Source organism: Silene latifolia, chromosome 11 (assembly GCF_048544455.1).
Source record: "Silene latifolia isolate original U9 population chromosome 11, ASM4854445v1, whole genome shotgun sequence".
Classification (NCBI taxonomy): Eukaryota; Viridiplantae; Streptophyta; class Magnoliopsida; order Caryophyllales; family Caryophyllaceae; genus Silene; species Silene latifolia.
Genome location: NC_133536.1, coordinates 193,752,181 through 193,779,159, shown reverse-complemented (window position 1 = coordinate 193,779,159; position 26,979 = coordinate 193,752,181). Strand labels below are relative to the sequence as shown.

Here is a 26,979-nt window from a genome sequence, read left to right as displayed (position 1 = left end):
CTGTATTCTCCTCACTTGTAAATTTGTTATCATTTTTAATAAGAGTTCGTTTCTTTTGCCTTCGGCTTGGCCGAGGTCTTTACCTCACTTTGAGTTTCCTTGCGCTAATAGTTGAGCGTATCAAGCGTACTTAGCGTCTTCACTTTGCCTCCGGCTTGGCCGAGGTCTTTTTTCGTCTTCGTGCGAGTTGTCTTTTTGTTTCGCCTCGGCTTTGGCGAGGCGATCTAGAAATGCGCATCCAATGTGTTTAAACGCTTTTAAGGCGTTTTGATCGTTTTTTGCGAGTATCAGCTACGTTGGCCGTGAATCGTCGCGGCGTACGCTTACGAGGGTGATTGCCGCTCTTGTCGGTGTGACGGTGTGAGCGTACGCTTCTTGGTAATGACGGCCGCTCTTGTCGATGTGACGAGTGTGGTGGCGTCTATTTCTTGATGATGACGGCCGTGGCGTCTACCACTAGGAGTGACTGCGACGGCGTCCACCTCTTGGGGTGACTGCCGTGGCGTCTACTACTTGGGGTGACCGCGACGGCACCGCTTCCTCTGTTGATGGCTGCGCTCTTGTCGATGTGACGAGTGTGAGTGGCGTCCGCTTCTTGGTAATGCTGCCGCTCTTGTCGATGTGTGTGTGGTGGCGTCTATTTCTTGATGATGACGGCCGTGGCGTCTACCACTTGGAGTGACTGCGACGGCGTCCACCTCTTGGGGTGACTGTCGTGGCGTCTACTACTTGGGGTGGGCTGCGACGGTAGTCCGTTTCTGTTGATGATTGCCGCTCTTGTCGATGTGACAGTGTGAGCTGGCGTCTGTCTCTTGAGGGTGACTTATGGAAAAATGAACACTTTGGTGAAAAACTTGGATTATTCTACATTAGATTTAAACATGCGTCGGGGTGTCTACAGCTGTCTTGGACACCTCCGCCGCTATCTGAGTTTTTCCCGAGGTTGTCGGTGTCCTCATGGCTCGTCAAAGACACACCCTCCTTAGTCACCGTCGATCGCCTCCATGAAGTTGCCCTCTTGTTGTAAGGATGGGCTTTTTCCCTTCTCTGATTTCTTCGCCACTTTGAAGGATTGCATGTTGCACCCTCTGGCAGATATCTGGACATTGACCACTTCGTCCTTCTCGTCCTTGGAGACGAGCTTATGCGCTTCCCCCCGGTCCGAGACATACATCGGTGTCGGGGCCGGATGGACATCACCGCGTCGGCCTCGCTTAGCGTGACTCGGCCTATGAGAACGTTGTAGGCGGACGAGCCGTCAATGACCACGAACTCGGCTAGGACATTCTTGGCCGTATACCCCTTCGCCGAACATCACCGATCGATTGACCCTGGGGTACAGTAGGCCCAGAAAAAAGCTGTACGGTGGGTGGTGCGGGGGCTTAAGTTTTCAACCTTTGAGGACCGAGGTTGAGAAAGCATTCTCTCGAACATGATGTTCGTGTAGGCGCTGTGTCAATCGGGCACCTCTTGACAGGTGGTTGGATATGTCCAAATGGACTACAAGTGGGTCGTTGTGAGGGTGATGACTCCGCATAGTCCTTCTTCCCAATAGTCATGTCGGGGATGTTGGAAGCGGGGACCGCGTGTGTTGGGCACAAAGTTGATGGCGATACTGGTCGTTCGAGTGCCGTTTGTACCCATGAGCGGACCCACCGTTCTCGTTGCCCCCGATGACAACATGGATCACTCCTATCCGTTCAAAGACGGATTTCTTGTCTGAACCGCAGGCGTCAGTTTTTTGGCCTTTGGCAACGTACTTGCCGAGGCTCCCCTTCCGGATCAGCTCTTCAATGGCATTCTTTGATGCGGCGATTTATCGATAAGGTGCCGGTGTGGCCGTGGTACTCACGATGGCTCGTGTCACCGTCCCCCTTCGCCTTGGGGGTCTTTCCCATTTTCGGCCCTCGTTTTGCTTAGGGCGAAGACCTCGGCGGCCGATACGACCGGGGGGGTGCGATTTTTATACCGGCGCCGCTTGGTAGTATGTTCCCGAACTCCCCGGTACCAACCGGGTTCATTTCTGGCGGACTTGTCAGACCGTGACCTACTATTGTCGTGGCGTCTTTCACCGGACCGTGACTGATTATCGTCGCGGCGTCCTTCACCCAGGTCGTCCTCCCGGCGGCTTTTCTTTTCTGAGTGTTTGGCCTCGCTGGGGCCTAACCAGGTGTTGTGGTAGTCCTCCACCTTAATGGCTTGTTCAGCCAATTTTCTGGCGGCGTCCAAGGTCAGGCCGCCGCACTTGATGAGCTCGTTTTTTAAGGCTCCCCTTGGGAGGCCTTTCATCAGGGCGAAGGCTGCCAGCTCGGGATTAATCTCCCGAATCTGTTGAACCTTGGCGTCGAACCTCTTCATATAGCTCCGCAGAGTCTCGCCCCCTCCTGCCTGATAGTTAGGAGATCCGATGTCTCCACGGCGCTCCTCTTATTGCAAGAGTACTGGGCTAAAAAGGCGTCCTTTAGGTCGGCGTAACAGTATACCGAGCCGTCGAGCAGCCCCTTGTACCAATTTTGAGCCATCCCATGCAAAGTTGTTGGGAAGACTCGGCACCAGACCTCATCGGGCTGCTCCCATACCGACATGTAAGACTCGAAAGCCTCGGCGTGGTCGGTTGGATCACTATCTCCTTTGTATGATATGGGCGGCAACTTGAGCTTGGTTGGCACCTGGACTTCTAGGACGTAGGCGTTGAGGGGCTGTCTGACCACATGTCGAACGACACGCGGCGATCGGCTCCTCGCATTCCTAGTCCGGCTTCTCTCCTCGTAGCGAGAAGGACTTCTCCTCCGACTCTGGTGAGTCGGGCTTCTTCTCCAACTCTGGCGAGTTGGGCTTCTTTCGCTCCTCCGGGGTGTGCCTCGTCTGTGCCGCGGCGACGCTGTCCCCTCACGAGTGCGAGAAGGACTTAGGTCTACCACGACCACTTTGGGCTCCTCCGGTGTCTTGACAGGGTCAGCTTCTCCTAATGCTCCGTTCAAGTTTCTTGGGGTCACATTTTGGGCCCTGGTCTCCTGGACGGTTTCCGCCGCTCTTGTCGGCGTGACGGTGTGAGCGGCGTACTCCCATTAGGTCCAGGAGCATCTTCGTTTTTTGCGTCAACCACATGTCCCATGATGGTGACCTGGTCGGCGGGCCGCGGTGTATCCGGCATATTTTGCATCCCGAATTCCGGTTGGATTACTCCGCCGGTGGAGGGCTGCGCAACTCCAGAATTTTGGAAGGTATCATCTTGGTGTAGTTCGGTTTCGTCAGTAACGAATACCTCTTGTTGTTTCGACATCTTCTTAGCTTTTGGGGTGAGTTTTTTTTTGTGTTTATATTTTTTGTTTGGGAATGAATGTGACTAGCTTCTAGTGTCTTTCCCCACAGACGGCGCCAATTGTTCCGGGTGTAATTCCAGAGCGAGTATTGTTACCACCCGTGGCTTGTAGAATGACGTCTTTGCTTGAATCCTCCTTGCGGTCTCCTGAAACGATGAACAAACTGAGGGCTCGGCTTTGGCCGAGCGTACTCACTCCGACGCCCAAGTCAGTAAACTTAGAGAGGTAAGTTGTTGCTTGGCCTAAGTATATGTATTGTAGAGAGATAAGGAAGATGTTACCAGGTGAATAGTGATTCTTAGGTTAATTTTGGATCCTTTCCTCAATGAAGGTTGAGGAGTATTTATAAACTTTCACCTTTTGTCACGTAGTGGCCAAGTGGCTAGCAGGTGGAAAGACCGTTCTACCCTCGGCCGATGGACCCATGGCAGGCCGGCCGAGGGTCTTGGATATGAGTACGCGGATATGTGCCCGGTGGCTAGTTGCGGCCGAGACCAGTGACAGCCGATGGGTTGCATCGGCTAGACTGTCTAAGTCGTTGACTTTGCTGTGGATATCTTTGACCTTGCTCAATGTGTTGACTTGGTCAGCGGTGCAGAATATGCCCCATCAACGGCATCTTTGAATTTGTTAGTTCAAAATAGGAAATATTTAATTATCAAAACAAAATACGAAGTATTATTTATCGATTCATGTACTTCATTGTATATGGGCTTACTAGTACACACTAATTTCACCAATAAATCATATAAGCTTTGACATTCTGATGTTACGCTAAGCTGTGTTAAAGTAGATTATTAAATTTTATTTCTTTATTCGGGGTGTAAAGTTTTTTATGTATGCAAATTTTATTTACAATAGTATATTACGTTATTTACTCTTAAACTATTGCATTTGAACACGTATTTGAAACAAGTGTAAACATTGATTATGTAGATCGCTGATTTGGACCAACTAGATAATTACAATAGAAATGCAAAAAAAAAAAAAAATCATCCAAAATTATTAATACCGGCCCAAATACATACCCGTGCAAAATTGCACGGGTTTAAAACTAGTTTGTTGAATTACAACTCACATACAAAATAAATTAAGTGGAAAGTTAGAATAGTTACCGTTAAAGTTGTGCCCCAGAACAACCGTTATTTAACGTTTTGAATATATTTCATAATGAATTATTAATGGAGATTAAGACTTTTGCTTATTATCATATTAAGATGTTAATACGATGATAAGTTCTTTAATTAAACTGGTATACTTGACATCATAATAGAGATTATGATGATGAGAGTTGAGTATTAATATAGACTCTCCAAGATATGAAGGTAATGAGTTTGAACTCTATGTTGTCATTAATCTTATTGGTCATATAAAGACCTTGGTCAATGCAGACAATGATTTAAGAAATGAGTTTCTTAAAGCAGAGGCGAAACCAAGATTTTATGTTTGGGGTAGGGAATATCGTCTTGAGTCGAATGAAAAAAAATAGAAAATCGAAATGACGTACTGTGCAACATATAATAACTCACATTTCAAATTAATAATCAACAATCAAATAAACGCTATGTAATGGCTTGAAATTTTCTTCCTATATTCAACTTGTCATAATTTTATTTTTCGAAAACTATTTGATTCTTCTTTGTAATTTAACCCTTTTTATATATGTAATCACTTAAAATTTTATACTCAATAACTTATCTTTGATTTATGTCCGACAAATAATTTTGATTTAGGCATTATGCGGTGTCAACCACAAAATATCATTATTAAGGCAAAAAAATTCTATAGTACTCACACAATATGAATATGCACAATTTGAAAATTCGCAAAAGAATAATAAATTAATATAAGGAAAAATGTTACTTATTAAACAAAAATATTAATAAGAGAGCTTATTGAATTTGTTGGAAAAATGTTCAACTAGACTAAGTTTGTTTCATGTTCTTATTTACGGAGTAGCATTTAGTTGTAGTTGTTCCGTCATTAATTTTATTCGTGGTAGCAGAAAATCGACCTTTTTACTGATTTTTTTTTGCTTGGGGTAGCGGTCGCTACCCCTTGCAACCAGATGGCTTCGCCCCTGTCTTAAAGTCATTCCCAATCAATAATGAGTAACATATTTGTCGTTTGGTGGGGTTTGTGTTAGATAAAATAGTCTCTAATCAATCAATCAATCAATATATATAACTAAAGGAGGCTTTTTTTTTCTAATTATACTATTAACATTAGAATTAGGAGATAATTAATTATTTACAATTTTTCTATTATAATTAGGAATATAATTTTCCTATTAGAAATAGGAAGCTTTTTTTTCTAATTATACTATCAGCATTAGAATTAGGAGATAATTAATTATTTACAATTTTCTATTATAATTAGGAATATAATTGTCCTATTAGAATTTTCCTATTAGAAATAGGAAATAAATTAACAATTTATTAAGGCTTTTTTTTCCTAATTATACTATTAAAATTAGGAGATAATAATTATTTCAAACTTTTCTATTATAATTAGGAATATGATTTCCCTATTAGAAATGAGAATCAATTAATTATTTTATAATTTTATTATTAGAAACAGAAAATAAATTAATTATCTATAATTTATTAATATTAAAAAATTATTCATTAGTATTTGTTGACTTTTTATTAAATTAGAAGGAAAAAAAATCTTTGATATATTTATAATATCCAATTTTATAACAACTTTTAATTAAAAAAATGAGGTATTATGAGGCTAAAAGGCAGTTCATAGAGTATATATATCTGAGGTAGTACCTCTTATTGCTTATTTTCTGAGTTTTATTTTAAAGTTTTTGAGTTCTGCTTTAGTATAAAGTTTTTGAGCACATTTACTAAAACATTACACTAAAAAAAATATAATATTGCTCAAAAACTATATATATAAATGGTAATATGCTCAGAAAAAATGTGTATATGCTCAAAAACTACAAGGTCTGAGGTATTACCTCAGATGCGTAATCCTTTTTCTCGGCTAAAAGGCCCTATGCCGAACTGGGTTGTGACAAATGTGCATGCATAATACGTACTACATGGAATTTACTCATGTAAAGAGTAAAATGAGCGTTGAAATATGCCCCCACGTCTTTTGTTATTGCTAATGTCATATTTAATTATACATAATACGAAGTTTATTTTTCAAATTTCATAAGTATTTCTCCTACTAATTTTAAAGTTATTTCCCTCACAATACACTTCAACTTCTATTGATAATTTATTATTATATTATTCACATTCATTTGTCATTATATAAAAGTATATTAATCAAAATTTAAATAAGACGATATTCACAAATTATTGATAAGTACAAAGTTTGATATCTATTTTTCAAGGAGTATTAAAAGATAAATAAAGTTGCTGCTAATTTGCGAATCGAAATATCATATTATGACAAACGAGTAAATGGTTTGAAAAACTTTATTGTGCGATTATTTTACAATTTAAAGTAAAAATGGTACCACGAGTAATAAAATAGATTTGAATGAGGCCAGAAGGTAAATTAGATACACTTATTATAGAAATATGTATAAGGTTAAGATTCAATTCAAGCAACAATCAACATTAAAAAAAAAGTCATGAAAAATACATAAAAGGGTAAGAGTAGTTTTTCCCTAACATAGTGAAGACCGTCTCTCTCAAGCTTTTCTTCTGACAAATTTACATGCATAAAAAACGGTACTATTCAATTATATGGAGCAAAATAATTATTGTTGATGCTATAATTTTTTTTTTTTGTGTGTAAATTGAGCACATCATCACTATAATTTAGGGAGAGATACAAATTGGGGAAGGGTGAGACATATTCGTCATGCGTAATAGTTAATACGATGCTTTAACCACCTTTAGACAAAAATACAAAAATAAAAGAAAAATTTAAACCTAAAAGGAGGTCACGTACTTGCCAACTCTTCTATAGTTCTCTACCTCATTAATATTCTCTTGAAGTTTATGACATTTATTTCATACTAATAAAAAAATGATTATACTGCTTCATATGATTTGTGATTTATAACTTTTAGCTATCTTATTTGAAATTGCTTAAATTTATATATTTTAAGTGAATAACATTAGTTATAAATATGATAAAGTTTGATCTTTAATTTCCTCAGAGATAAAAAAAACTCAATTTTTATTTTCCTATAATATACTAATTAAATATCATAATGTAAAATAGGAAATTACACCACAATCTACTATTTCAATATGTCGATGCTCAACACTCAAAATAGCACATTTGTTATTTAAATAGTGTAAAAACTCTCAAAATGCTAATAAAAATGTCCAATCCTAGTTATCAAATAAAACCTAAGTTTCTGCATTTTTTTTTTGTCATGTTCAACTTAATTTTTACGGGATGTAAAAATGATGAAGTTCAGAAAGTAGCAATTAGTTTTCTGAGTTAGATGGACTTTTCAAGAGAGTGATGAAAGCTTTGCATTTTAGACCGTTTTATGTGTGAACCGAAGGGATTAAGTAGTGGGCTAAAAGTTGTTTTGAGTGGGAACAAGGTTAATTGCGAAAAGTTGGTTGACTAAAGTTTTTCCTTACTAGATCGAGAAAGGAGATAATAATTATGAGATAATAAAATTTAAAGAAAAAAGGACAATAAAAATGAGATGGAGGTGGTAAGATTTATTTATGTAAAATGAAATAAATAGCAAAGTCCGTGCATAAATATAATATTCATACTTATTCAGTTTACAAATATAGTACCCAAACACTTTGTTTGAGTATCTGGAATGGAGGAAGGGGATGGGACGAGAAAACGACTAAGAGGGAAAGAGAGAGAAAGATAAGAGGGAAGATTGCTTCTTAAATTTTTCTTTGTTGAAGGAGAAATAAATTGACTTTGATAAGGGAGACGGGGATCCATATCATCTAGAGTAAAGATTGGTGTTTCATGGAGGTGAATGTGATTTATGACTTCTTAGATGTAAAACGTGGCAGAAAGGTAATGATAGTGGTAGTGGATTAGAGGTTATTTCAAGTAGTAAGAACTAATCACAGTGGCTGATGTTTTATTTTGCAGGTAAATTAGTGGGATGGAGGGATGATGCATTTATGGAGGGTGATGAGTTTACCGAGGATAGTGATAATAAATAAGGTTATTTATCAGCAAAATATCGCTTGCATTAAAACATATATGTAACATGAATAATAACAAGAAACCTCAAAAGATCATACTGATAAACTTAATCTTGACCCCATCAATCCAAATTAAAGTAAAATCTTAATTCTAACAACATTGTCAAGAGCAAGGGTTAGTTTCCATTGGATTGTGGATTTTTTTTAAAAGGAGGGGTTTAGTTTTTCACTTGGTTGGATAAATTTGAGAGAAGTTTCGAAGATAAGGATCGATCTTTCAAGCGATGAGATTGTTTTAGATAATGTGTGTAAATAGGGAAGAAAAATAGAGGGCAGGTGAAGGATTTTGTTTTAAATGGGAAGATGAAGGGCAAGACTATTGTTATAAGGGGGTGTCATAAGCAGCCTCAGCCATGTAGTATTGCGTTGGAATTTGGTTCACATTTAAAGGCACGTCTATAGTTTGATCGGAAGATATGACATTTAACTACATGTAAATGTTTTTACGTAACTACCATTTGACCCAATAATGATTAAATTATGATTGTTATTCTAAAGAAGGAAATTTGTTCCATTATTGAGTTGATTGTGCAAAGTAAATATTATTATTTTTCTTGACTAATTGAAAAACAAACAGGTATTAATGAACAAAATCTGAAAACTCTCAGTCCCAAGTATCACATATATAAACTTCATATTGGTTTTATTTTCCTAAAAAAACAACATTGTCGAGAGCAAGGGTTAGTTTCCATTGGATGTTGGATTTTTCTAGAAGTAGGGGTTTAGTTTTTCACTTGGTTGGATAAATTTGAGATATGTTTCGGAGACAAGGATCGATCTTTCAAGGGATGAGATTGTTTTAGATCATGTGTATAAATAGGGAAGAAAAATAGGGGTCTGCGTGAAAGATTTTGTTTCAAATGAGAATATGGGGGCCAAGACTATTGCTATAGAGAAGGGGGGGGCAAAGTCATAAGTGACCCCTAGCCATGTAGTATTGTGTCGGAATTTGGTTCACATTCAAACGTACTTTTATAGTTTGACCGGGAGATATAACATTCTAACTACTTCTAAATGTTTTTACATAATTACAATTTGATTTAACAATGATTAAATTATGGTTGTTATTCGAAAGAAGGAGATTTGTTGCATAATTGGTTCATTATGCAGAGTAGATATTATTGTTTTCCTTGGCCAATTGAAAAACAAACAAGTATTAATGAACAAAATCCAAAAACTATCAGTCCAAGTATCATATATATAAACTTCATATTTGTTTTATTTTCCTAAAAAAAACACACTTTTATTCTTATGTCAATATTATGTTATCAGGAATTATTTGTTGGTCATACGGCATACATAAAATCTTAGACATGAACGATGTACTATATGTCTATATTCCATTTTATTGTGAAATTTATCATACATTATTTTAGTATCCGTGCAACGCACGGGCAAGAAAACTAGTGTTTTATTAATTTAAGCGTGTGAAGTTATCCAGCATGAAAGTAAGAGCAACTCCAATGGTACAATTTTTGGACCTGCTTACAATTTACATAAATTACCTAGTTACAACATAACCATTGGGGAAGAAAAAGTAATGTATGCTTGAAAGCTAATGTAGCTTACACAAGCTACATGCTTGAAATTGAATGCTTTGAATAATATAGTGTAAAAATTGAATAAAATTAAAGTTAGAATAGTAATTTAACTTGTGTGACCCATACAAGCTACATGGTATTGTAGTTTACCACTAAACGACGTTGTAGCCGGAAAGCAAGGTTGTTTAAAAATTGAGACGGAAATCCAAGCTACAAGAGATTGTAGCTATCCATTGGAGTTGCTCTAAATCTCTAATAGAATGATCTTGTTGATTTATATTAACTTATGTATTGTAGTTAGTATAATAAATCGATTTGGGATTAGACAATTTGGCCAAGTTAAGCAATGAGCTCAATTGTGCTTGTATGGATTATTAAAATTTCTTATTTAAAAAAATAAAATAAAACAATCAAAATACGTTAAAAAAAAAAAAGAAAAATTGAAAAAAAAATGTGGAAAAGTGGCAATGCACACTTTTGTTTACTTTTAGTTTTACGGAGTATATTTAAATCATCAGCGAAATCAATATTAATGCTAAATTTCTAAATTAAGTTGGAATTAAAGTGATTTGATTAATGGGGTTGATCGATGATAAAAGACCGTCTAGTTTATAGTTGTTGACTTGTTTTAACTTCCTATGGTAGAAGACCGTCTCAACTTACAGTTTATGCGTAATAAATTAACCTCCCACTCTCTCGCTCTTTCCTCTCCCAACGGAAACAAAACCCGATAATTTATCCATCCCGAAAACAAGAGGTAAACACCATTGTTCCCCCAAAATTCAACTTCCAATTTCTCCCGCTCACTCCTTTCATTCATACTACTTCTATTTTTTTAATTTAATTTTAATCTATTATTATATTATATTATATTTCTGTCTAATATTCTGTGTTTTTATCGATTTTATGTAATTTGGGGGATTTTCTAGGGTTTCCGACGAACAATTGAGAGATCTGCAGAACAATTTCGTTCAAGTTCGAGAATTATCAACGATGGAGATGTCCGAAATTGAGTTAGAGAAACAGTTGTTAGATGCTGGAAACAAGCTTCTTTCTCCTCCTTCGTTAACTTCCGAGTTACTTGAATCTCTTAATGTAAGCATTCATATGTTTTTTCTGTTATTTTTTTGACAGTTTTCGGCGAAATTCACAGAGTTTGAATGTTTGCTTGATTATTATGTTGCATGCGCGGAATTTTGAAGAACGTAACTTTAGGTTTCTTTATGAATGTTATGCTGTGTTTCTCCACTGGTACTAAGCAATTTCTGTATTTTAACATTGTCTTCGACATCTTCTTCTCTAGCGCAGCGTAATTATGTATAAAAGCGTCTTGAATTACCCTGTGTTTCTTATGAGGTGTAATGATTGTATGTATGTGATGTTAGCAGTTGAGAAAGTGATGCCGGCTGTTGATTCCAAAACGCGAGTCTAGCACGCTGCTGAGTTAATTTGAAATGACGCTCCTACTGTGGCTTTGTAGAGCCTAGTTATCGTGAATTTTTTAGGTTCTGTTAGGACCGTGAGTGATAATTTAGATGTAATCCTTTTCGCTAATGTTTGTAGTTATCAGTTGCTATCGTGACAGTGTTTTACAGGTGTTTGAGTATCATTGACTTGATTAGTGGTGCCAGTATAATTTTTTGACGGCATAACTAATCCAAATGCATATTTTGTGTTTCAATTTTAAGTTGAACATACAAGTATAATTGATGTCTTGTGCTGTTGTATGTTGATGTTTGAATTTGTTTAATACAGTCTCTGTTCTTCACTTCTGTTCTGATGGTTTACAAGATGCTTAGCTCTTCTCTTCTCTTGTTCATTTTATGTCTGTGTGTGTTAGATTTAATACATTTGAACGTAACCCGTCTCTTTTATCAAGCAGTGATGCATATTTCTTCTTCAGCCACATCAGGTATAACTTTTGATTTAGTAGTTTTTCTTGATTTCTTGTAGCTGGTGGAAAGCTTGCTTCTAGGCGTGGAGCAGTCACCATCAGAGTCAATGAGGGAAGCACTCTCTCCTTCAACAAAAGCGTTGATCGCTGAAGAGCTTTTGAGACATTCAGACACTGACGTCAAAGTTGCTGTGGCTTCATGCATCAGTGAGATAACTAGGATTACAGCCCCAGACGCACCATATGCCGATGATGAGATGAAGGTTTTAGACGACTCTATTTTCTACTCAGCTCTCAATTATTGATATAAGCTTATAAGTGTGTTCGTTTAGTTATGCTTATTAATGTCGTGGCCATTAATAAGCTTATATATCTTTACCAGGAGGTGTTTCATTTGATTGTATCATGTTTTGAGAAGCTGGATGATAAATCAAGCCGTTCATACATCAAGAGGATCTCTATACTTGAGACTTTGGCAAGAGTCAGATCATGTGTTGTGATGCTGGATCTTGAATGTGATGATTTAATAGTTGAAATGTTCAGGCATTTCCTTAGAACAATAAGGTACATCATATTTGTGCTGATATCTTCTCTTTCTCTCTTTATCTACAATACCATCTGTCTGCCTGACTGAGTGTACTATCAAAGTATGTTTGATCATCTTGGTTGTACGACTTTCGGCTCTGATTTCTACACCTTTTTGTGTAGTTCATGTGATAGTATCTGCATTTTACAACCAATGCTATTTTTTGCTGTTTCTGTTGAGCTACTTCCCCTCTGAGATCATAAGTTGCTTCCTCATATTGTTCTTGTTAATTATTTCTGTTTGCTTCTATCTTAGACTCTCGCACCTTTCCATAGTGGCTTCTATTGTCTTAGGTCTATTGTGTGTGACCGAATGAGATCAGAGTTGTCTAATATGCTTCAGAGACTTGTCAGCTTGAGGCTGCACTAGTTCCCCAGAGTCTGTTTTGAGTGGGTATCTTAGATGGATACCCGTTGTTATTTCATCTGTCTTCGGTATAACAGTTCTTTTGACCTCCAAATTTCAATTGTTCTACATGTAGTTTATTCTGGTACATACCAGGTAGTTTTTTTGAACTTTTGCGTTTAGAAGACCCGTCTCTTTTGTTTTCTACTCTTGTATGTTTTGGTTGATAGAATCTTAATCTATGTCTTGGCGTTCGTTTTCATATATGCATATTTAATTATAGGATACTTCCTTGAGAAGTATCTATATGATTTTTGCTGCAATCATGTCTTCAAAGTTCAAATGGCCAGTTATTCTTATAGTGATTCTGTTTTCACTCTCAGGGATGATCACCATGAGGGGGTGTTTACTTCAATGGAAACAATTATGACCCTTGTCTTGGAAGAAAGTGAGGCTATATCTGTAGATCTGCTTTCGTCTATTTTAAACATCCTTAAAAAAGAGGACAAGGTCTAGTATCTTATAAAGCTCTGAAGATTTGCTTATGCCATGTTTTAACCTCTCCCCTTGCCTGCTTATGTAATTGTTTTTTCCCCTATTCAGGAAGTTCTTCCTATTGCTCGTCTGCTTGGGGAAAAAGTGATTGCTAATTGTGCTAGTAAGGTTAAACCTTACTTGTTATCAGCTGTGCGGTCTAGTGGTGCTTCTTTAGATGATTATAGCAAGGCTGTGGCAGATATTTGCCAAGCTGGTGATGAAGCTGTTGAGCCTACTGATGATGTTACAAACAAAAATTCGGTATTTTATCCTCCTTGCATGCTTAATATGATAATATTGCACTTCTTTTCACGTTTGGCAATTTGGTTATTTTGCAAGACAATCGTTTTAGCTTTTATTGTTTTCTTGTTGCATCTATATGTAACTAATGCTCCCATAGTTATTAGCATATGCATATGGTGTCGTAATGTTAAATATTTGTATTTGTATTTTTTTTCCCTTTCCCCTTCGGTGGTGGGATTGGGGTTGGAGAAACCGGAAGAAATCTGTTGTAGGGATCTTGGACTAGGTTTGTAGAGTCGTTTTTTTGTAGTTTCTTTCTTAATAAAAAGAGAGGCCTAGTTGGTGTAGTATTTGATAGTGATGTTGATTGTCAACATCATAACTCGTATGGGGTGCCTTTTTTCAATATAATCCATCTTTCCGTGGAAACCGATACGTACTTATGTTGTACTTTGTAATCTCTGTTCTCTTTTAAGGGAGAAAGTAAACTACAAATAGATAATGGCTATCTCTTAATGTGATGCTAATATTGACAGCCAAATGAATGTACATAACTACATACATATGCTAGTTGTAAATCATGTTTCTAAACTAATGGAAACTACTAACTAACAAGATATCTAGGTTGTAAGCTCATGGTCATGGAAGCAACTAAGAAGGCAGTGTTTTAGTCTCTTAATGTGATAGGATTATCATTGAAACACTTAGAATCTTTGACTGTTCTGTTTCCCTTATTTTTATGTGCATTTTTCTACGTCATAGTTATGTCCTTACGATAGAGCTACTCTGTAATAAATGTCTCTGGAATGTGTGTATCAATTGAGATTCCATGTAGTTATTTAACTATGAGTTCTGTGACTGGTGGCACTGTGACATTGTACCAGTTTTTCACTTTGTTATAGGCAGTTTATACCTGCTATCCTTGCATATTGCATTTAGACTGACTTATTTAAATCTTCTCTTCCTAATCAGGCTGATGCGAATGATTTGCTCAATGCACCTTCAGAAAAGGCAGTTGAGGTAAGGTTCCAGTTTCTATTTCTAGTACTTATATATTCTTAAGAATGTGTTGCTTGTATGAAAATTTTCAGGCAATCGTCCTTGCTTCTCAGGTAGCACTGGAGTCAATGGAAGATGCGCCTCCTTCTGAAGAAGTTGGCCCAAGCACTGTTGGGTCCCCTAAGACTGTTATGAGTAATGGCGCCTTGAAGAAGGGTAGTGAAGACACTCCTGTAACCAGTGGCAACTCCATGGAAGTCGATAATGATACTCTGGATAAAAAAGCGGAGCCAAGCAAGACTAAAGTTGAAAGTGTTGCTGAAAAGGAAACTCCAAAGTCTAAGCCACAAAAATCGAACAGGAGAAAAGGGAGAAAATCTAATTCTACTAAGAGCTCGAAATCCTTTGCACCTATTTTGTCTGATAGAAAAAGTGAAGTCATTGATACACCTGGGCATGAGGAAAATGATGCCAAGGATGTTGATGATATAAATCAAGAGGATCCTGCCACTGATACCACACTAACCACAGTGGCTGCCCATAATGAGAAATCGTTGGAGGAGCCCATCCTCTCACCAATTGCATCTGACAATGCCCATGTTGATCCTTCTCTGCCCTCAACAACTGGAAGCCTTGCTGATGAAACCCTTTCTGACAAAACTGGACTTGAAAAGAAGAAAGAGCATCCTATTCAAGAAAACGAGTCAGCTAGTGATGTTGATGGTAAGAAGGAATCTGACACCCAGCAGGATTCTGAGGGAGCTACTTGTCTAGATAGCACGTTGAACAAACATGCTGCATCTGACCAGGAAGAAAGAGTAGCTGATTCCGCTAATGATACAAAAAAGGAAGGTGATGGTAATTCAGTTAAGGAGGTGATCCAGGAGGCTGAAGTTGGGGGTAGTCAACGTGTTAACAAGAAAAAACGAGGACAGACTAAAGCCACTCCAGCAAAGGAGCATTCAAAAACTCCTGCCAAGGATGATAAAAAAGTACATTCTTGAGCCATTAGTATACATCTTCTTCAGAAGTTATTTTCGATTAGTTAGCCTAATTTCTTACTCTTGTGTTTCTCAACATATTTTGTGCTTATTGCAGAAGACCGTTGCTATACCCAAGCCCACTCCAAAAGCGACTAAAGATGTTATGGAAGAAGCAGCGAAGTCAAGTTCAAAGAGGAAGCGTCCAAGCGAAGAAAAAGTATGTAAACATATTGATCTTTGCCTACTACATTTGATTTGAAATGCAGTTCCTTTCTGTCATATTTATTATGTGTTCAGTTAAACTTGAGCTTACGAAGTACCTGTGATCAGTGATGGGTTGGTCTTAAATTGATTGATTTGGAGTGAAAAGAGCTATCTGATTTTGTAACTCTTCATCTGAAAACTTCTTCCTGTTTTATTTATTATCTTTTGGGGTTAATGTTTGTGTGTTTCTTTTCTGTTGTAGTCCACTTGGTCCATGCAACCGGTTTTTGCCGCTAGCTTTTTGTTCCATCATATATACGTGTTCTTCTGTGGTACTTGTATATAGGGATTGCTTGTGATAGCAAATTGTTTAGCTATGAGGTTCTATGGTTGTGTTCACATCAGGTTACTCTGAGTCCTGCTAGGTTTGTTGAATATATTTTGATCCATTGGCCTAATTGCTGGGGCTGTAACAGTTTTTTTTGGTAGACTCGTCACTTTTTGATTGCTTAATTTTCAGCTATCTTTCGTATATGTAGGCAGTGATATGCTAGAAAGGTCTTTTTGGCACCTCACAGCTGACATTTGCTGTTCTGTCACTGATAATTTGTCTTATAGTCTGCTACTCCCTCCAAATTTTTTACTCCCCTTTTTTTAATTTCTCCCACACAAAAGGCAAATGGGATAAATGAAAAAAATGGGGTGAGTAATATTTCTCATTTATTTTGGATCAAACATCTGGCTTTTACATTTCTTCATGTTCTTTCCATGAATTAAAATTCATCCCACATTCCCACATACTCCCTCCGTCTCACCCATTTCTTTACATTTACTTTTTTGGCACTATTCATGGGTGGAGAGAATCTCTAATATAATTTCTAATATATAACATAAAATATAGTCATTTGAGATCTTTTTTTAATCGTCTTAATAAGTACATTTTAATTTTTAATAATATGTAAATAAAGATACAAAATGTACATTGTCAAATGTGAAAAAGTAAACGTAAAGAAATGGCCGAGACAGAGGGAGTAATTTTCTTTATTTCTGAAGGAAAGTTCAATCTCAGTAATAATTAGGCCCATATGGCATCTAAAATCAATATCAACATTAACAAAATACATAACTAAGAAAATAATAATTTCAATCTCTGTGAAACAAAAATCACTATTTTTTTCAAAATGGGAAGAACACAATGAAATAGAGGTCAGAAATTATAGGAAACTATTTAGTCTTGAATCTGAATGCATGATTGTGTTTTATTAATTTTAGATTTAAAATTTTATCCTAATTTTTCTTAACATTTTTCTTGTTGACCTTTAGGCACACCAAAAAAAGGTTTATGGTCCAGAATTGGTTGGTTCAAAGGTTGAAGTTTGGTGGCCGGATGACAGGAAGTAAGTTATCTATTATTTTTATCCCGTGACTAATGTTTTCGTATCATTGGTTAAGATTGGTTTTACGATTTGTCGTCAAGATTGGGTTTATTTTACAGTTCTTGCAATTTACAATCTAACTTCTTTAATTGATGAGTTGTATCTATATATTACAATGTGTTACCCTATTTTTGTAGATTTTATAAAGGGGTTGTCAAAGCCTTCGATGCTGATGAAATGGAGCATAAGGTAACTGGAGTTTTTTTTGCAGTTTCTTGGTTGAAATTAGTGTCGTTGCCATGTTCTGATGTTGTTTCACCTTGCCTGTAGGTCTTTTATGACGATGGTGATGTTGAAATGCTGAATCTCAAAAACGAAAGATGGAAGTTTGCTGGTGAACATGAAGTATGTTCCCCTAGTTTCTTCTTGCCTTCTTGGCTGTGTACTTCTCTGTAATTTGTTTTTGCCATGTTCTGATGTTAATTTATGCATTGTTGCTCATAGGTACATGCAAGTGATGGCGAGAGTCCTGATGAGTCTGCTGATGAAATGTAAGTTATGGCTTTTAGATTTTCTGTGAATATTTTACTCATCCCTCACTTTGAAATTATTACCCTTACTTAAAAATTAATTTTTTTGATAAAATATTGATTTTGAAGTTGTTGAGATGTCATGTCACTAATCATAACATGGACACCCTAAATTCATGGACACAGGGATTAGTTTTTGTTTTTTAAGTGGCCTGTTTTTTTCGCCGTTGAAAGTATGAATTTGTGCAAATCCATTTTTGTTCTTATGTAAGCGTACTTTATTTGGTTATTTACAGGCCAATAGGTAAGAAAGGCAAAACAAGTGCAGACCTAGGAGCTAAGCAAGGGAAGACTAGCTCAACTAAATTGTAAGTTCTTTATCCTACCTTCACTCCACTTCTTTGGAAATACGACAAAACATTGTCCATATATTTTGTTGTGTTGCCAGGTCTGGTGCTTCATCGAGCAAATCAAAATCTGCACCGAAGTCTGGGAAAGCCAAGGAGGAAGCGTCAAAGAAAGTCGGAAAGTCTGTTTCTAAAGTTTCAAAATCTGGGAATAAGTTTTCGGATGATACCTCAAAATCTGCTAAAAAATCCAAAGATGATGAAGACTCGCCCAAAGGCAATGTCAAGTCAAAGCAAGGCACATCTGCCAAGTCTAAGGGTAAGTCACCGAAGAGTGTTGGTAAATCCAATCCGAGTACTAGCGGGAAAGTTAAAGTAAGTACATCATCAGCGGATGAGGACACTGAAGATGAATCACCTGAACCCGACAAGTCAAAAGGGAAGTCTCAGAGTACACCAAAATCTCAAAAGAATTCGAATAAAAGAAAGAGGAGTGTAAAAGTTCGATGACTTAAATGGTCCTTATCTTTTGGTAGAGCTGGATTGCAGATATGCCACTAGCCCGTGTGTCGTATATCTATTGTTCGGAATAGTAGGGAAATGATGGGTCCTAATTGGCGGTATATCATCACCACAGTTAATATAGTTAGGTGTTCTTAGCTTTAGGCTTATTGTGCATAGTTGGTTTAGCTTTTGTTTAGGGACTATTTTGTAGATACAGAGCTCTGATGTTATCTTTGCTATGTTTTACTTGCGGTTATTGTGTTCTGTAATCTTCGCGAGTCAAGCTCTTACTCAAAATTGCATTCGTCTATATAATAGCCTTTGCTTCCTCCCTTTCATTTAGCGTTCTATTGCTACTTGCACAATTTCTTGATTGAGACGGAAGTCATCTAATTACCACCATGTGGTAATAGTTGGATCCGTTTTAGAAAAAAATGGACAAGACTTGGGCCTCGTTTGGTTGCCCGTTGGAATACAATTCCACCGGAATATCGAATTCATGGGATTTAAGTTCCCACATTAAATTCACGTGAATTAGCTAAATTCGTTTGGTTGTTGATGTAGGAGTTCAATTTACACGGGAGTTTGCAATTACCTAGGGGGGCTAGGTAATCCAACTCCTCCATTATGGAGGAGTTTGAAACTCCTTGGAAAATAGAATTCCTACATCATGCCAAAAAATGAGCAACCAAACAAGTTGCAATTTTCTAATTCATGGGATTTTAGAACTCCCATAATTTAAAAGGGGCAACCAAACGCGACCTTGATTAAATCACATTATTAAAAAATCTTAAAAAAATAATAACTTTAGTGTCTTAGGTTTTTATTCAATGTACTCCATGTACGTTAGTTGAACCAATATTTGTAACATGGATCTCCTCGCACAAAAAATGATGATTAAATCACAGTATTTTGAAAAAAAGTGTGTTCGTTCATGGGAGTATTGCCGTTCCTAGACAGAACGATGTTGATTTTTTTTTTGTAGACTATCCGGTTTAGTCAGGACGTTGGGTAGGACCACTAGGTGAGGTATTTTTTTGGAAGAAAATCCGTAAGGGCTTAAATAGTATTAACACAATTGAACGACACAATATCGTCAATGTTTGGAAGATGTACATCGACCCCACTACGTCTACCTACATGCCATGGTGGCATGGTCGAACATGGGCAAGTTCATGAGCAACTCTATTAGACGATCTCCTAACATAAGAAAATTCAGCTACTTCAAAAAACGTAACATAAAACATAAATATCGTCATAAATAAGACATAAATCGCTTCTATCTCTCTTCTTCTTTCGCAAGTCTTCGATCACATTCAAACAATCACTCTCCACCGCCACTCTTTGCAGCTCCTTGTCCCTCACTTCACTCAGCCGTAGTAAGATCGTTTCCGCCTCTAGCAACGCCACATCACAGTCCCCACACTCTTATACCGTAACTCCCCATTGCACCCTCCCCTTTTCATCTCGACACACCACTCCTAGTCCCATCCCTTCGCCCCCCATTCTCCCTACATCAACATTGATCTTGTGCCATCAAACCCGCGACTTCCTCCACCCTACTGCCTCTTCCTCACAAACCCTCTCACATCCGCCTCAGCTCATTTCATCTCATTGATAAGCTCCTCCACCCTTCACAACACCGCCTCCAAACTCCACCGTACTCCCTCGAATATGACCTTATTACGCATCTCCCATATCGCCTAACAACCCGTCATCAATCCCACACAATCTTTAACCCCGACTCCCTCAACATAGCCTCCACCCACTCTCTCACTCGCTCAAACCCAACGTCCTTCATCACTTTCAATCCGAACCCGTCCGAAATCCCCCACCTAATTACAACCCCGTACAACATGGAGAAAAGTCTCCACATTGCACAAACAGAAGGGATAACCATTCGCTATTCCACTAAGTCGTCTGACTATATTATGTTTCGTAGCAATGACTTCATTACACAACTGCCAGAAGAAAACTTCGATACACGGTAAGACCCGTATCTTCCAAATCTTATTCCACAACCTTTTTTCATTAGTACAATTCGATTGCTCCTCTTGCTCGGTCCCTTCTCCCGCCAGTGCCCTATATACCATCCTCACCGAATAATTGCATCTTTCGTTAACTCTCAACACCCATCATCCTTTGGACCATTTCTTTAATACTCTGGATTTCTTTTTTGACCACTCGGCCGAGTAGAGGTGAGTACTTGACTGAGTGTGTCTACTCGACCGAGTAGTCGTGGACCGAGTGAGATGTGAGTTTAACCCTACTCGACCGAGTGGTCTAGTATGAGGATTTAAACGAGCGGTTTGATTTCGTGTCTTAAAAGGGGAGTACGTATAGTGCGTTAACAGTAATCCAATGCCATTTTTAACCCTAAAACCCTCTTAAACACTCTATAGACTCTTCCTAAACATTTTTCAAGAGGGTTAAGCTTTGGATTTGGGATTTTGCATCTTTCCATAATCTCCCTTTGTCAATCTTGCCTTGTAAGCAATCAAGTTTATGCTTTTTAAACATTACTTTTGGGTAAACCCTAGAATTTGGGGGAAAAGAGAAAATTGGGCATTTGGTCAATTAGATGGTTGTAGTTGAGGATTTTGTTAGTTAAGGTGTTGTAGGACTTGTTGTGATAGTAATTACTTGATTATTATAGGAGGTGACTTCATAGAGAAAGAATTCTAGTCCTTGCTTGTGGTTTTTGGAGATTTGTTTCGAGGTAGGTTCCCAACTCAGTTCTTGGTAGTATAGATGATTACTTATGTGCTTGTGATATCGTATTGGTGTTATTCGGTGATTTGGCACTATTGTATTGTGATATTGTGTTGGTGGTGTTTGTGAGGCAGTTGAGGGAGACTGACTTTACTCCTTGGATCACTCTTTGTGGCTCCCGTATGAAGGAGGATGTGCACATTAAGGATCTAGGTTTAGGGTTCGTGTTGTGATCCGAACCTGACTGTTGTGTTTCGGATTGCGATCAGGACACGGTACTCCGTGTTGCAATGCTGGTACCTTCGCGCTGGGGTGCGGTGTTGATGTCATTGTTGCGATGCCGCCATCGCGTTGTGGTGGTGGACGAGATGGGTGTTAGTGTGTGCGTGTGGTTTCATTCACGTGGTGCCTTTTTTCAATTGTGATCATTTGTATTATTGAGACTCACTTTCAAATTATTTTTGAACTTTACGATGATCCATTTGATATTTTCGGCAAATGGTAAGTAGTGCATTCTGACAGTTCTTGATCGTTGAGCTAACTAGCTGGGTTGGAGGTGCTTGGGATGAGTCTTCACGTATCTTGAGATTTTAAAACTTGATCATAGTTTTGATACAGTTTTGGTTATACAGCTTTAACTTTCAGTTTTGGATTTTGGTTGAGATGTATTAGGATTTCATAACAGTTATTAAATAGATTAATAATAGAATATAAACTTTGTTTCACAATGGTTGGTTTGATGCGTACTGTAATACTACGGTTTTCTGGTCTTAGCTTACTCGGTCGAGTAGGCCATACTCGGCCGAGTAAGTCGTCGAGTGCTTTTAGACAGACTACTGTTTTGGGTGCACTCGGTCGAGTAGTGAGGAACTCGGTCGAGTAAGACGTACTCAGCCGAGTACTTCAGGTACTCGACCGAGTACTCGATATGACGGGTTGTTTTCCGCGATTTGATTAAGATAATTGGAGAAGTACATATAAGTCGTGTTATCGGTTTTAATCACTTTATAATCATTTCTAAAGCAAACTCACAAACTCTAAACTACGTAACACTGCTCTCCAACTATCTTAATCATTTCCAAGGCTGGGGTTCATAGATTTGGGGGTTTTTATTTCATCTCCATGTCGATTCGATCACTAAGTATTTTACCCTTTGTTTATTGATATGTTGGTTATAGATATACAAACCCTAATTGGGTGATTTGGGGTGAATAATCATACAATGCGTAGTAGATTGATTGTATGATATCATAATAGGTGACGACTTCGTAGAGGAGGCGTTCTAGCTTGATTTACTGTGCTTTTGCTTGGATCTTGATAAAGTAGGGTTTCCCTACTCAGTTGGTTGCATAATTGATTATAAGTTGGTAATTGTGATTGATTGTTGGTAATATGATTATGATTGTGGTTTGTGATTACATTGGTTATTGGATTGATTGTGGTACCATTTTCGGGAGATGGTTCCAACCTCATTTTCGCCCCTTGTGGCTCCCGTCACAAGGGGGATGTGCACATTAATGATTTGGGTTCGCTCGTTGCGATAAATGGGGCTTAAGTGGTAAGGCTGCGGTCCCTATTGGCGGCGTGGGTTTCCCGTTGCGTTGGGAACCTGGAAGGATTACACATTTTGGTGTGTAGTCGGTTACTGGTGACTGTTAGAGTTTGGAGGATGGTTTGGTTACAGTTTGATTGGATTGTGTTATTGCGAGTTCTTATTTTGGTTGGGCAGTTGACTGACCCCGTTTATTATTTTCAAAACTGTGGTCATCCATTCGGGGATGATGAGGAGTTGGCTTAGCAGGTAATGGATGTTGATGTAGCATGCAGGATACGGACGGGGCAGAGTCATCACACTTTCTTAGCTAGCTTCCGATGTCACATTAAACATTAGTTATTTATTTCATTTCATTTTGGAGTTGTATTTCGGTTTTGGTTTGGATTTTGATATTGTATTTGACTAAACTTTATTGCACTTTTAATAATAGTTCTTTGATGGTCCATTTGATGTACTTGACCTCGGGAAACCGAGATGGTAGCACTTTCATTTACTAAGGTAGATCTTGGTAAGGCACTTTGGTAGATGGGGGTGTTATACGTACCACCTCGGGCAACCGAGATGGTGACCCTCCCATTTGCTAAGGAAGATCTTTCTAAAGGCTACTTGGTGAATGGTGGTATTATAATTTCGACTCAAACGGGTATCTAAAATCCGACCAGCTTTAAAAGAAAGAAAGGGCGAACGTATCAGCGCATAATTCCACTTTGCTGCTCCATGTACCATCAAATCCGCAACACACATATATCCACGTCTTGCTCTCCTATTGGCGTAAAGATTCGTTTTGATTGCGATCCAGATATCCAAGGGTCTAGCGACACACGGGTATGTAGCGTGTCACCAATCCGCCTTCGTGCACCCAGCTTAATCACATCCCTCACCTCCCATATACTCCTCTAATTAAAACTCGGGGCAACATCTAACTCCGTCTTCATAAAAATTTTATCCGTAAAGTATTTGGCCTTCAAACTCCGAGCCATTAAGGAATCATTCTTGGTCACCATGCACCATGCTTGTTTACCAAGCATAGCACAATTATACTTGTTATAATTGCGAAGTCTTAGGCCACATCTATATTTGAAAAGACATAACTTATCTCAAGCTAACCAAAAGCTAGAAACAAGTGAGCGTAATTCATCACAAAAATTAGCAGGTAGCTTAAAGACACTCATAGCATATGTCAGAATAAATTGGGCATGACCTTAATCATAATTTCCCGCCCCGCCTTATTGATTAGCATACCACGCCTTCCTTGCAATTTCTTACTCAACTTATCTCTAGTAAATTTCAATATTACCTGCTTAGAGTGCCCGACCACAATGGGTAATCCTAAATACCTTTCCTGAGTATCAACAACATAAATCCCAAGAACCGCCGCGACACGATCCCACCTCTCCCTTATCGTGACCTTACAAAAAGAAACCGTCGTCTTGTCAAAATTAACAAGCAACCTGCCCAGAAGTGTAATACTACGAAATTCCTTAGGCTAGTACTCGACCGAGTAGAGCCTACTCGGCCGAGTAGTGTAGATAGTGTAGTCTGTTTGGCTACTGCCGAGGAATACTCGGCCGAGTATGAGAAATACTCGACCGAGTAGAGGATACTCGACCGAGTATACGCTATACTCGACCGAGTATCCGGTCTGGCGAGTAATATCTCAGCGGTTTGATGCGGGAGTGTTTAGGGATTATTTATTTAATTAAACAGTTTCTAAACATCATTTTACAACCCTAATCATACTTACGATATCCTAATCACTCCCAAATCTCTCACCTGTGAGTGTGGACATCGTATTGATCGCATTCAGTCTTTCGTTCTTTCGCCGGTAAGTCTTATCCCTATGTTGTTAATAGTTAATTCTAGGGTTGCTTTATTTATGAATTTAGGGGAAGTGGGATTGTGCAATGTGTAATTGTGTTATGTGATTATTGTTTAGGCGAGGACTTCGTAGAGGAGCCGTTCTAGTGATTGATTCCATCGTTGCTAATTGTTGCTAAGGTAAGGTTTCCCTACTCAGTCTCTGTTGGTTGATTTAAGATGTGTTTGTATTGTAATTGTTGTTATCTGCTGATCATCAGAGTGATGGTGTTGTGGTGGTGGTTGTGATATTGTGGTGTTAAGACGATTGTGATGTTGTGGTGTTGTGACGATTGTGGATCTTGTGGTGTTGTGATGATTGTGGTGGAGTCACTTGCGGAAGTGGCTTCACACCCTAGTTCACCCTCCGTGGAACCCGTCACTGGAGGGGATGTGCACATTAAGGGACAGGGATATCGCTCGTTGATGAGCGAGATTTAGGTGGGGATTGGCTGCGGTCCCCCACTGGCGGCGAGGAGTACCTGTTGCGATGGGTAATCTGTCAGGGCTACACACTTCGGTGTGTAGTCGGTTACTGTGTGTGATAGTGGATTGGGGTTGGAGGATGATCAGCTGGTTACCCTGTGTATTTGTCTTATCTTGATTGAACAGTACTGAGTACTGACCCCGTTGTTGTTGTTTTGTGGAATCTGCTGTGATCCATTCGGGGATGGTGAGCAGGCTGTGACAGGTATTGCATTTGTGAGCTTGGGCGGTCATGGGAGAGTCGTCACACCAGTTGTAGTATCACAGTTGCGAGTCTTAGTTTATGATTATGTAGTTGTTAACATTTGGATTCACTTTTGTTGGATTTTGGATTATTGTAACCATTTATATTTACAGTACTTTTAATAAATGTGTTTGGGACAGACGCTTTTGATATATACTAACCTCGGGTAACCGAGATGATAACATTCTTTCATGCTAGGGTGGTCCTGGTAAGGCATCTTGGTATGAGGGGGTGTTACAAAGTGGTATCAGAGCCGACGATTCCGGCACCTAAAACAAATGAACCCAATGAACTTAGGGAGTCTAAATAAAATGAACCCGGGGAGAGTTGTTTGGAGCTACCGCAAGGACTCGGGAGACGTCCCGGAGCCGCAATACGACCCTTAATAACTCAAGCCGGTCACTGGGGAATGTGTTGAGAGTTGCTTAATGCATGTGTATGTATGTGAAAGTCTAATGGTTGGAACATGTGGTAGAAGGTGAATGTGTGTGTGGAATTGGTGAAAGAATATTGAGAATTGGTAACGAAGTGAAAAGAATTGTTATGTGAAATCTTGGGAAACGGTTTTAGTATCTAAATGATTGGCATGATACATGTTTATTATGTGGCATTCAGATTTCTATCGTAATATGTGTGATTGTTGGGATAGAAAGCATGATAGGAGATACTGTGTATTATTTGTAGCTCGTTTTGGTATGACTCGGCCGAGTAGGGCAGGTACTCGACCGAGTAGGGGGTACTCGGCCGAGTAACCAGGCACTCGACCGAGTGTTGTTTGGCAGTAAGTAGCAGTGGCTAATGGACGTGTTTACTCGACCGAGTACTTAGGCATACTCGACCGAGTAGAGCATACTCGGCCGAGTGATATTTTATACTCGACCGAGTATGAGTTTTGTGAATTTGACGTTGGCTACTGGAGTAGACTACTCGACCGAGTAGTCCTTACTCGACCGAGTATTGCTGTGTACTCGGCCGAGTGCTTCTTTGGCGGAAGGTCACATCCATTTTGAGCCGTAGGCTTTTGTGCTTACGTTTCCTTGTTTCGTATCAGCTCAAAATGCCGCCTAAAAGAACTGCCGCGCAAACTCAAGCTTCTGAGATGACCATTGATGAGATTTCTCGTATGATTGAGCAACAAGAGGCTCTTCTTGAGGCTCTCAAGAATGTGGGGAAGAGGGCGGAGAAGCCCGTGGATGCTACTCAGCTTAGCATCAATATCGCCCGCTTCAACCCACCCACCTATGAGGGCGTTGGGGAACCTAAGTTGCTTGAGAAGTGGCACCGTGAGATGGAAAGTCTCATGGAAGTGGTCAAGTGTCCGCAGGATATGGTCGTTGAACAGGTAGTGTACTACCTGAGAGGTGAGGCCACCGTGTGGTGGCAAAACGTCAAAGAGGATGTTAGAGCCTACTACCAAGCTGAGGGTTTAGGGGCTATTCCCTGGTCAGGTCTGAAGAGTGCCATGAGGGAGCAGTTTGTGCAGGAGCATATCCGTCACAAGATGAGATCAGAGTTCGATTCCTTCACCATGACCGATGATATGATAGT

At 38.9% G+C, this 26,979-nt stretch overlaps 1 protein-coding gene across 2 annotated transcripts; it reads left to right on the top strand.

Moving 5' to 3' along the window:
- The first annotated feature begins 10,687 nt into the window (after positions 1–10,687).
- Positions 10,688–18,913, top strand: LOC141612225 (sister chromatid cohesion protein PDS5 homolog C-like). Of its 2 annotated transcripts, none has more exons than XM_074430959.1 (15): positions 10,688–10,786; positions 10,959–11,124; positions 11,983–12,186; positions 12,306–12,487; positions 13,238–13,364; positions 13,458–13,652; positions 14,607–14,654; positions 14,747–15,625; positions 15,732–15,833; positions 17,144–17,217; positions 17,394–17,445; positions 17,527–17,601; positions 17,701–17,747; positions 18,023–18,094; positions 18,175–18,913. In XM_074430959.1, exons 2-15 carry the CDS (start codon positions 11,023–11,025, stop codon positions 18,581–18,583), a joined length of 2,568 nt encoding a protein of 855 aa, XP_074287060.1. In that variant the 5' UTR covers positions 10,688–10,786; positions 10,959–11,022; the 3' UTR covers positions 18,584–18,913. The 2 variants fall into 2 exon arrangements, with proteins under 2 accessions (XP_074287060.1, XP_074287059.1); XM_074430958.1 differs by having other exon boundaries at positions 14,726–15,625.
- Positions 18,914–26,979: the final 8,066 nt, after the last annotated feature.

Coding starts and splice junctions, on each gene's coding strand:
- LOC141612225 (XM_074430958.1), top strand. CDS start 11,023: ATGGAGATGTCCGAAATTGAGTTAGAGAAACAGTTGTTAGATGCTGGA. Junction 11,125..11,982: donor AGTTACTTGAATCTCTTAAT/GTAAGCATTCAT, acceptor GATTTCTTGTAG/CTGGTGGAAAGCTTGCTTCT. Junction 17,218..17,393: donor TGGTGGCCGGATGACAGGAA/GTAAGTTATCTA, acceptor CTATTTTTGTAG/ATTTTATAAAGGGGTTGTCA.